The following is a 12,429-nucleotide window of genomic DNA, read 5'->3' as shown; positions in this document are numbered from 1 at the left end:
AAAGTACTTTTGACACTTTTAGGTCGCGTGTGACTATGATGTCAACGTGTGTAGTACTACGTTTATCTTTATAAAATATACCAGCCATCTCGGCACTTCGCGATGTAGATTTTGTAGCTCGCGGCGACACCCACACGAGGTTAATAAGGGAAGTTATCCACTTGGAAATCCGCTTTAATGCCTCGGGCACTGTTATACTAACTCTGGATAAACGGAGTAACCAAGTTTAGGGTGAATGCGAGAGGAGAAACAGATGAGGAAACCAGAGTACAAGTGTTGGTTAGAGGTATACCGAATTGGCAAAGGTAAAACTATGTTTATAGATATATATGTATATATTTATATATATATATATATATATATATATATATATATATATATATATATATATATATATATGTGTGTATAAGATATATCATGTAATAGTGGAGGTTTGTGATTGCCAAACGAAACTCTACTTCGCGATGGGCAAATTCTGACAGTTGTACTCTAACATTCACAAACACACTACAGCCCCCAGGCAACCCACCCTGGTTATATTGATTTACATAATGAATAATTTTGGTTATCATAGGTGAATTGGAGGTTACTTATACGTCGGTCAGATGTTTTTATAATAAATATTATTACTGAAATTTATTTATATTTAATTTTAGCTATTCAAAACTTTGAATAAATTGAAATTTTTATAGAATATTCATATTCTTGCTAAAATTAAATTAAAGATTAAAATTGAAAATTTTACCGAATCTATAAAACTTTGGCATTTACTTATGTTATAATAAAGTTAATATAATTTATAACAGATGCATAGGTTAATGTCAAAAATTGTATAACGTGATAAGTATTAAAAACTTACAATATCGAAGTCAAGGTTCTGAGCAATCCAATCTCGTGCTTGTTTATATTCATCATGAAGTCCCATAATATAAAGCGTGTCCATTCCATCAACGATGGTAGCGCCCATATTTGAAGCTCCAAAAATGCTGGCACTGTGTCCTCTCTTGGAGATTGGTCTCAGCTCGTTTTTGCCCCAGGCGTATCTCACATAATTGTCCCAGCCATGCTTCATCATCTGCAAAAATTAACAAAAAAAAAAAAACGTTTTCATATGCATGACTAAATAAAAACAAAAAATGGTATGTAAAATAAGGGTAAAAAAAATCATAATGAAAAGTAGAAGTATAGGCAATAAAAGATGTAATATATAAATATCGTCAAGATTGCATTCTACATTCCTTAAATGCTCTCTCACTTCTGTATTCTCTATTCTCTCATGAAATTTCGAGAAACACAGCGAGAATCAAAGACATGGGATGAGAAATTTGAGGATCTCTTGACTGCACCCAAGCTCTTGTCCTAGTGTAAACCTTTTCAAGATGATTAAATTCTTGTTCTCAAAAGACAGACAGAAAAGAGGTCTCATACAATTGTATTTGTATATATATATATATATATATATATATATATATATATATATATATATTTGCTTCTCTATTTCTTTCTTCTTCTGGTTTTCTCTTTACACACTAGTATTTCGTATCTCTGTTAGCGCGCAAACAATGCCATGTTTCAATGAAAATTCACGAAGTAAACGCGTTTCAAACGCGACCGACACGTCACCCTGTTTATACTTGAGAAACTTGGCTTGTACTCGAGTTTTCAAGTACCATCACTAACTCCCGTGGTTTTGTCACTCCAAGAACTTTACCAATTCATATATATATAAACGAAACGTTATATTCGATGATGTTCGCAAACGTGTCACGTGCACCGGCGATAATTGCTGAGTGTTGCACTCTATATTGGAAGAAAGAATGTATGGAACACAAAACGATTAAAATAACAGCATTCTCTCCACAATATCTTCAATGAATCGTTTCAAATAAATATCACTGAAATAACAGGTTCATCAATTAAAAAATAATAATTATAATTACCAATTTATATACCTATTGTCAGTATCTATTTTTTTATGGCCAAATAAACATTGAATAATTATGATTGTTTGTATAAAAAATTGTGTTTTTTTTTATACATAAACTACGTGATTGTTTTTATAGTGTTGCACAATTATTTAAATATATTCTATGATACTCGCTTAGGATAACAAACCGGTACCATTATTTTAATTTACTATTGAATTATACTGCATATTTTAAAATACGTAATGATTAAAAATTTATTTTTAGATACCAAATAAGTTGCTTCTTTTAGAATAACGGTTAAGTAATTACTTCAATTCGAAAGTAGTGTCTAATCTATTGTGTTTAGTTTTATAAATTAACTTTTAGTTTTAAACTAAAATTCCGGCTAGACAATTATAGTTAGTTTTATAATTTGTCAAGAAAAACTGTGGTAATACCTTGTTAAAAGTAAAATTGACATCTAACAGATTTAACACGGGCTTCAGGATAATCTGGTTAGTGTCCACATCGAGATTAATCCATTAGGTTGCTCGGTTTGTACGAGAAAAGAGTAAGTACAGCATACGTACAAGAAAAATACGAAAGTATAAAAGAGGTAAAATAAAATTTAAAAATATATAAGTGAAACAAGTCAAAGCTGGGTTTCATTCTAAGAAAATTTAATTATCGTATTGAATTTATTCTTTCTTTCGTTTTCTGCTTTGTGTTATTGGATTCATTTATTTAATATAAATTCGGGGAAAATTGAATTCAGTACAAATTCAATATTTTCATTGTAATATTCTGTGCATGGAAAAATAATATTATTATTTTTCTGTGCTTAGATAGAAATTTTTCCTATGTAAGCATGTAGATATTAACATACGAAAACTTGATATTTTTTTCATCGGATATAAAAATATAAAATAACCAAATATTTTATTGTAATAAATAAAAGTCTTAAGTATTGATCAGTTCAAAGGCGAGCCATTTATATTAAACGTAATTGTCTTTTCGTTTTACTTCTTCCCTTACTTCGTTTTGTATCTTTTTCCACCAGCAAGCGCTCTATATCTGTATGTAAAGAGCGAGTAGTAAAAGCAAGGAAAAGCTCATCTCATTATCCAGGACTCACGGTTGCCGACGACACTAATAGGAAAGCATATATAGAAGCGCGATTTTACTGCCAATTTTTCTTGTTCGCTAAGCGTAAAATTAGTTTCAGTTTTATTTTACTCGTATAGAATATAAAAATCTACAAAAAAACATTATGTGGACAGCAAGTTGTAGGTGATGGGTGAAATAGTTTTTTGTCGGCATTACTCAAGTGTAAGTGACTCATATTCACGCTTAGACACAACCAATTACACATTTCTTCGTATCTTATTTAAAATTTAATAACGTACAGTTTTTAATCTTCTATAATTCATTTTTTTAACCTCCATTACTTAAAGTACACGTAGTTTATATTAAAAAATATAAATCAATTAGATAATACATACCTTTTGAATAAATACCAGTAATGAAAATTTTAAATGCGATGTAAAATCATAAAAAGTATTATTTTTATAGTTTTTAAGCTTTAAAATAGATTTATGAGTGTTTAAAAACTATTGTTCCTATTATAAGTTTAGTATTGAGTATAAAGTATAAAAATACTTGATAATAATTGTTTATCAAAAATATATGATATAAAACATATATGTAATGAAAATAAAAAAAAATAATAATAATAATAATAATAATAATAATAATAATAATAATAATAATAATGATAATAAAATAAAACTGGTTAACGAATAAACGCCGACGCGTTTGTATTAAGATTGTTAATGATATCACGACGCGGATGTTGTGTGAAAGGTGAGTAGGCGAGTAGACGAGTTTTAGTCCGCCAACGGCTCAGTAAATTGTCTATCTAACGTGCATGGTCCATCATCATCATCATCGCCATCATCTTTCAGACAAAACTTATCATGTACGCGAGTAGAGCAAGTTCTCCGCCACAACACGATCTCTCACCCTGAAGCATAATTATGTCTTTGTTTATCATTGTGAAGCGAGGGCGGTATTGTGTCTCGATTCGGGTTAATAGCACAAATTAATCTTTGCTTAAGCGACGGTATACATTTACTCCCACTAATACCATCCCCTCATTTATTCACGTTTGAATATATAGACAGAAAATCCTTCAGACTTAAAAGCACTATCACACTTCTTCTTCTTCTTCTTCTGATAATTTATTTTCTCTCTCATACCTTTAATATTAAATAATCTGTTCTTCTTTTTGCGGTGCCTATACATAAGATTTTGTCGGTGTATAACTATATATGTTTTAAAATAATTCAGTACCAAAATTTAAGCTCAATAGTGTTGTTCAGCTCTCTCTGTCCTCGTCTGTCATGTCAACGGATTCTCACTTACTTCTATCACAAAGATCTGATGTTCGTCTCTCTACTTTCCGCTCCGCCCTTAACTAGCGCCTCATTATGTGAGAGCCCCGTTTCCCATTGTTCCAATGCGTTGGCTGGTGACGACAAGAGACGTCTACTACTTGTTAATCGTCTGGTGCTGTTCAACCGAGTAAAAGACAATGAGACTTTCGTCGTCTCAGGATACGAAAAAAGGACAGATATAAACCTAAAGGGAAACGGTTTTTGGGATAATCTGAATGTCAGCCTCGAGTAGCTATGGTGCTAGTATTGCTTACATCTTCTATACTGTAGTGAAGGTGTTGGATGTGCTGGTATTGTGTACAATGAAAGAGGATGGATGAGAATGGTTAAGAACTTTGTAAGACTCCTTTTCTCAGCGAGACATTTATTTAAAACTACCAAGATTTATTAGTATAGAGATATAGTAAGAAAGTAAGTAAGCTAGTGAACGAAGTATCAGGTTTTTGAGCGAAAGATCGTTTGTTGTTAATTGTACTATATATGTATATTAGGGTGATCCAAAAAATAACAAATTTTTTTTTTTCTTCCAAACAGGTTCAAAAGTTTCATTTAGATAAAAAAAGACGCCTGTAAAAATTAGAGCTCTTAATATTAACATTAAGAGGTTCCTCATCGCACTTTTCTATTTTCCATAAGAATAACATGGAAAAAATTTTTTTTACGTCTTCTGATTTTTATAAGTAGCTAACGATGCGTCATAAGAACAATTGGCAGGCATATTTTTGTAGGAAATTGAATGCTCTACAAAAAAAGATTCTTATCATTTTTTGAGGAATCTATTTGTTCAAAAGTTATTTGAGGTTGAAGTCGAATTCATATTAAATTTTGAGATTTTCTACTTTTCCGGCGAAACTATCAGACTTATTACAAAATATCATCAGACCTTTTTTGTAGACAATTTTATTCCCTAAAAGTTATTTCTCATAAAGTTTTTTCGAATTCCGCATTGTTTTCTAGTTATTTTTATTTTAATGTCATGCTCATAAAAAAATAGTCTTCTGATCGATTTTAAGAGCTTGACATTAAAATAAAAATAACTAGAAAACAATGCGGAATTCGAAAAAACTTTATTAGAAATAACTTTAAGGGAATAAAAGTGTCTACAAAAAAGGTCTGAAGATATTTTGTAATAAGTCTGATAGTTTCGCCGGAAAAGTAGAAAATCTTAAAATTTAATATGAATTCGACTTCAACCTCAAATAACTTTTGAACAAATAGATTCCTCAAAAAATGATAAGAATCTTTTTTTGTAGAACATTCAATTCCCTACAAAAATATGCCTGCCATTTATGCCTATGACGCATCGTTAGCTACTTATAAAAAACAGGAGACGTAAAAAAAATTTTTCCCATGTTATTCTTATGGGAAATAGAATAGAAAAGTGCGATGAGGAACCTCTTAATGTTAATATTAAGAGCTCTAATTTTCACAGGCGTCTTTTTTTATCTAAATGAAACTTTTAAACTTGTTTGGAAGAAAAAAAAAAAGTTTGTTATTTTTTGGATCACCCTAATGTATATATATTCTAAGATGAGGAAATTCGACATCGATCCGTGGTTCAATATTATTTGAAAAAATAATGAATCGTTATCCGATGAGCAAATTCTAGAGCCATTTATGATTAAAAATTTTGACTTTGACCAAGTATCGATCCAACGCTTGGATTGGAACGAGAGATTCGGTGGAGACTTGGAACTGAACGGCCACGTTTTGATCAATTCGTTTCGCGACTAAAAAGAACAATTTCGAGTTTTCGGAAAGAACAATTAAATCGCGAGTAATAATTATTACGTGAATAATAATCCGATTATTTTGGTGAACAAGTATCCGAGTTTTGTGAACAAGTGAACAAGCCGAAGCATCGGCAGGACCTGACCCTATGTACGACCGAATTTTTTTTGTTAATGAACAAGTGACGTGTGTTTCCGAGTTATAATTAAAATTAATTAATTAATTACGTGCAATACTTGTATGATAGTGAAATTTGAACGCGTTACCGAAATAAAATATTATTTTATATTTTATTTTATTTTAGTCGAGACTTTCTGATAATTGCGGATTATCTCTTTCTCATTCGTTGCGGTAGTCGAGTCTTGCCGTAAAAAATACTCTGACGTCACTCGTCAAGTATTTCGTTGATACTTACGGTGTATGTGTGTCTCCGACAATAAAATAACCTTTTTTTTATTATTTCGTCAACCGAACTAACTGACTTTGTGTTTGTAGATCAAGTACGAGTATTTTTCGAACAGTTTTATTTATATCGAGTCAAGCCAACACCGGCAATTTATATTTTGTTTGTAACCGATAATTTTTGTGATACTGATTAATTTATTGTGTTTGTTCAATATACAACTAATTAATTTGTGTTAATTTTGATCAATTATTTAATCGTAATCTTAAGTGCCTGACCTTTCCCCGATCCGCCACCCTGAGCCGATTTGTTTTTGATAATTGTTATTTGGTGATGATTGAATCTCCTGGCGCCCAACTTAAAATATTTTGAACAAGGTTGCCAAATAGTACGTGTACTCGGACTTCACTCAGGTAGATCCCCGGTGGTGAAAAACCCGTTAAAATATATATATATATATATATATATATATATATATATATATATATATATATATATATATATATAATTATAAATAGTTAGTTGTACTGTGCTATACTGTATAAAGCCAAGTTCATCTTGACTGTTAATTGCGTTTAGCCATAGTGCTATTCACTCAGCCGCTTCATCTCGTTTTACGGTTAACCGAACTTCCTGAGCATATATATATATATATATATATATATATATATATATATATGAATCTTCTGACGATCGATTGCACTTCCGAACCGATGAACATTTACCCCATCACCGCTACTCTACTCTACTGTACTGTCTCTCTCTCTCTCAATCTCTCTTTCTATCAATGATTATATAGATGTGCACTGTAATGGATATGTCGATACTATAATTCGTACAAAGCATTGTTAATTGTCCTTCATGCACTTTCAGCCAATTAACGTTTAACTACAAAGCTTTCTCTCAGACTGTTGATTAATACAATATTGCACTTACCTTTGTTTGTTCTATTTTCGAGTCAAAATTTAAGCAATAATAACTGATCATCAATTACTCATTGATAGATTGTTGATCAACGTGTATAAAATAAAATTACAAACCTCTTTAATTTTTTCACGGCGTTGATTGGTGATGTCATCCAGTGGTGGATTGGGTGCCTTAACAAGGTAAACAGGAATGGGATCGGTAGGTGATGCAATTGCTGAAGACTGCTCGAGATAATCGGCTGGTCTGTGTCTGACATTGACGGGTCGACGTTCTTTGAGCTCATTTCGTTGATGTTCTGGATCAGAAATAGCATTGTCCTGGACCCATGCTGGATTTATTTGTTCAGATCTTTCTTCAGGCCCAACACCACGATCGACAACACTCGTTATAAGATCACGGCGTGTTATAAATGTTCCAGTTAATAATACGATCAGCATGACTGAAAGCAGTCCGCTGATCGCTAACCTCTGTATCAATCGCATTTCGTCAGGGCACTTGCACTCGCACCGCCACCACGACCGGCTTTCAACCGGTATTTCGCTTTGCCCAGTCGTATTGGCGTTGCTTATTGATCCTACGGGGTTGTTTTTACTTTTTTTCCGGATTTCTTAAAATGATTTTATGTTGATTTAATTTTATATGCATACATATACAGAATGCTGGTTTATTATTTTAATAATCGATAAGCTGATTATTATTATTACGAGTATATAAGACCGTCCTCAATTCAGTCAGTCACTCGTTGTCGACCACCTGTTGTTGTTGTCCGTGACCCCTTAGCAAACCACCGTAACCAAGTGCTTGATGATTGTCTCAATGGTTTCTGCCACGAGCATTCGACTTTCTTCACTCTTATACCAATGGATCATTTGTCAATTATGCTGTGGAAAAATAAATTCATTGTGGTTTTTTTTTTCTAAGTATTAAAAGTAAATGGCAGGTACTCAAAAATCATTGCTTCGTTATTTTATTGTTTTTTATTACCGAAACTGTCGGTTAAATCACTTTGGAATCAACATTTAAAAGTATTGAACTAAATTGAAAAGTAAATATTTTTCTATTAAATTTAAATTCAAAGCTTTGATCATTCGTCGTGAAAATAACCACGTGAGTTTTAATTTTTTTTCTTTTTGTACAACTCTAAATATAATTAAATATAAAAAAAATCAATTGATTGGTTAAACGTTAAACGTTATTTTTCTACTCTATTCAATTTGTCAATTGATTTATCTTTACACATAGCTGAAGGAAAATCATATATATATACCTATACACATATAGAGTTGGCTTGGTGTGTAGCGTTCAAAGCAATCAAGCGAAAAATACGATTAGTAGACGACAGTCAGACGATTTTCCAACCCATTGCATTCGTACTCAAAAGTCAACTTGATTTTCACTACACGTTATAAAAATATTTTTTTATATCATGATAAAATTTAATTTCCATATGCGAAACACTCGTTTTACTATTTTTTTTTACTCGAAAATTTTTACAAAATAAATCGAGTACTTTGATATGTACGTATATGTAGTCATTAATACGTATTTTTTTTTATAATAAATAAAATGTGTATATAAGAAGTAAAAATATTTTAGTAATAGTTTTGGGATAAAGTTTGAACCATTACATTATAATGACATGATGAAAATGGGTCTGGTTAAAAGCGATTATTAATATAAGTAAGGGAGAATAGACAGCAAAAGAGAAGTTGTCGAGGTCGCAAATTCTTGGTGATGGTCAATGAAATTCTTGGTTTAAATTAATGCGTTTGCCATAAATGGAGATGAATGGAACTGCACGGCAAAGTAATAGAGAATATATAAGGAATTTACTTGATAAATAATTCGAGAGATAGTTTAAATAAGAATTATCGAGAAAGGGATGTTACTTAGAAGTAGTAGTTGACTCGGCAAAACTGGAAATCATGCATACAATTTGTTCTATCGAAAAGTCATTTTGTGATAAATATCTCTGATAGATCGAGTGTAGTTTGTTGTATTTTGTTGTCGTTGCGGTAAGTCGGAACAATAGATATATACTATCTATAGATATAAATATGTTTATATTTATATATGGGTTACCTGAGAGATAAAGAAAGATAGAGAAAGAGAGGCTAGAGAGTATAAACCAATGAGAAATGCACGTGCACATTTTAGTTTGTGGTTCGAATCAAGTTTACGAGCAGACTAAAGCATAAACACATTCTGCTGAGAGAGCTACAGATACATGTGGATTGTAGTAAGCAATCCAACGGAGTATAAAACTTTGCTGAATCGTATACTGATATCTTGAAAAAGATGCACGCGAGTATTGAGAAAGAGATTGTACGTATAGTCAGCGAGTAGTATCTATGATATTCGTTTTCTCTTATTCGTTGCCCCAGAGCCTCGTTTTCCAAGGTTGCTGACCGCAGCTCGCGAAAATCCGTCTTCAGGGGACGATATTGCAGCCAGCTCCAAGGGGAATATTTTTTTTCCACCTTTTATAGCTTTACTTTTTTTTTATTTTTATACGAAGAAAAGGCAGAGTTGAGGAATCGAAATCCTGTAGATATTTTATTGGATTTTTATAAAATCAACTAAGTCAATATTCAATAAATTTAATATATACGTTATATATTGTATGTACTATAAACAAGCACAATAAAACCTACATTCATTTATTATTAAAAATTTTTTAATCAAGTAACAAATTACTTTTATTAATTTATTTTTAACATTATTTAATATTGTCTATACTCTCTAAACTTGAAATAGTTAAATTTTCACTGTTTTTCCCAGTGATCAACTAATTCACTGGAAAAAAGTGAATTTTACGTATAAATAGTGAAAATTTTACTTTTTACACAGTAGATTTAAAACATTACTTTTTAATAAGTAATTATCATTAGAACTATTTACTACTAATAACTACAGTGAATTTCAATGTTTTCATAAGTGCATCATTTTACTGGGTAAATGAGTGTATATATGCACTAATTCCAAGTGGCCGACTTTGAGATGTGGCAAATAGTGAATTTACACTGTGAATTAGTGATAATTCACTATTTCAGGTTTAGAGAGTAAATAAATAGGATGCAATTTAAATAAAAAAATTTTAAATTATAACTTTTAGTTGATGAAATATTTGTCTCAACAAGGAACTTGCTTATTGCCAAGTTTCTCAACCGTGTAGTTACGAGATTTAGTCTGTACCCTAACACAATATTTCGTTGCATGAATATTATGGCGTCAACAGAGAATCGTAGGGTATCTCCTAAGACTGCAAAGTATCCCTTCGCACTTACATTGTTAATGGGATAATAAGTTGGCAAACTAGCACAACTATAGGGCATCCAAGTTAGTTATAAAGATTATTGATGTGGTGTTAGGTGATAGCAAAGTGTACATGTATACTTATATATATATATATATATATATATATATATATATATATATATATATATATATATATATATATATAACTACCGACTGATTCTAAAGCTAACTGGAGAAAGAAAAAACGGTCAATAGTTGAAAGGGATGAAACAGAGACTTTGACTAATTGAAGGAAGTTTTGGCTTTTCAAAGTAGTTCCGGTTGTCTTGTTCGAAATTTAATTTTAATAGAGGAAACTTGTATCTATGTGTGTGTGTGCGCGCGTGTGTGTGTGTGTGTGTGTGTGTGTGTGTGTGTGTGTGTGTAAATGTCTATACAGATCTAAGTAACGTCTAACGTATATTCAACTCCGGTAAATTCAAAACCGAACAAAACAAGAGACGTAAAGTAGGATTGGGATGAGTCTGAGTCTACTCTGTTGGATTTACCCGAGTGATTCAGAGACTTGTGAGTAATTTCACGAGAACCCGAGTTAACAAATTAAGAACTTGAGGCGTTAAAGGTGTTTATGTGTAACGAAAACTGTTGATCTCGATCTCATTAGGCTTATTTAAAGTCTGGGATGACGAAACTAAATTTAGTATTTATTCAATAAAGTTAACTTTAGATAACCTGTTATTGATTTAATCAGTTAAGAAATAAAATACTTTAATAAAATATTTCCAAACAGCGGTTGTAAAGGAAAACTTTGTAAGTAATAACGATCATAGTTTTAATGAAAGGTTTTTTAGTGAAAATAATTGGAAAAGTTTTATTCTTTTATAGGTAATAACTAGAACTCTTCAGCTACAAAAATATTATTTTCTGAATTTAAAAATAATATTATAGGTTGTAAAGAGACGTTTGATTAAAAAATTATTTACCTTTTTAATATTATTCTGGTGGTTTTTTTATAGCTTATTAAAACTGACAAAAAAAAAGCAAAAATAAGTTCCTGGAAATAATGAGAGATAATAAATATGTTGAAGTAAATAAAATAGCCGTGTCATAAAGTTTGATGATTTGCGAAGCCTTGATTGAGGATCACTCCTTACTGGTTAGTCGTTTAATGATCCAGCGAAACGTTTTATTAAGTCGTTGACGAGCTGACGAGGATCAGAAATGGCGAATCAGCTTCCTGCAGTAATACTCTTGTTCACAAGAAGTTATATGGCTCTTCGTAGAACAGTGAGAAACCGAGAGAATTATTATTATTCAAGTAGATTTATACTCTACGTTGAATAGCTTACGGGTATAGTTGATAAGCTCATCGTCATTTATAGTTGGGTTTTGATCATAAATGTTAACAAACATCAAATACTTCTGTCTAATTCAACAGTCAAAAGACATTTGTATAGAACTAACATTTCCAGACGTGTCAACTCAATTGACTTTTAACACTTTATACTTCAATATAATTGTAACCCACCCATGCAGGAGCCGCCAGAGTTGAACGACAGGGCCCTACTTGGCCCAGCACTGGGAAACCTAGCTTTGGCACATCTATATTAGCCCATGCTTGGCTCAAAATTGGGTACTCAGTCCTGGTCGTTACAATGATTACCCGGGCTTGAGTCAAGACTGGGTAACCTAGCATTGGCCATTCAATGGCAACCCAGGCTTGGGCCAAGGCTGGGTTCCCCTGTCT

General features: G+C 31.7%; 1 protein-coding gene across 1 annotated transcript in view; it reads right to left on the bottom strand.

Moving 5' to 3' along the window:
- The window catches only part of LOC130676198 (mannosyl-oligosaccharide 1,2-alpha-mannosidase IA), a gene marked incomplete in the record, with an annotated part of 416,169 nt that overhangs the window by 35,147 nt on the left and 368,593 nt on the right, over positions 1 to 12,429 (bottom strand). Inside the window, 1 exon segment of the mRNA XM_057482265.1 lies at positions 860 to 1,075. Within this exon segment, the coding sequence (XP_057338248.1) occupies positions 860 to 1,075 (216 nt within the window).

Source organism: Microplitis mediator, chromosome 10 (genome assembly GCF_029852145.1).
Source record: "Microplitis mediator isolate UGA2020A chromosome 10, iyMicMedi2.1, whole genome shotgun sequence".
NCBI lineage: Eukaryota > Metazoa > Arthropoda > Insecta > Hymenoptera > Braconidae > Microplitis > Microplitis mediator.
Note: the sequence above shows the minus strand (reverse complement) of the source record. Positions and strands in the feature narration are given on the sequence as shown.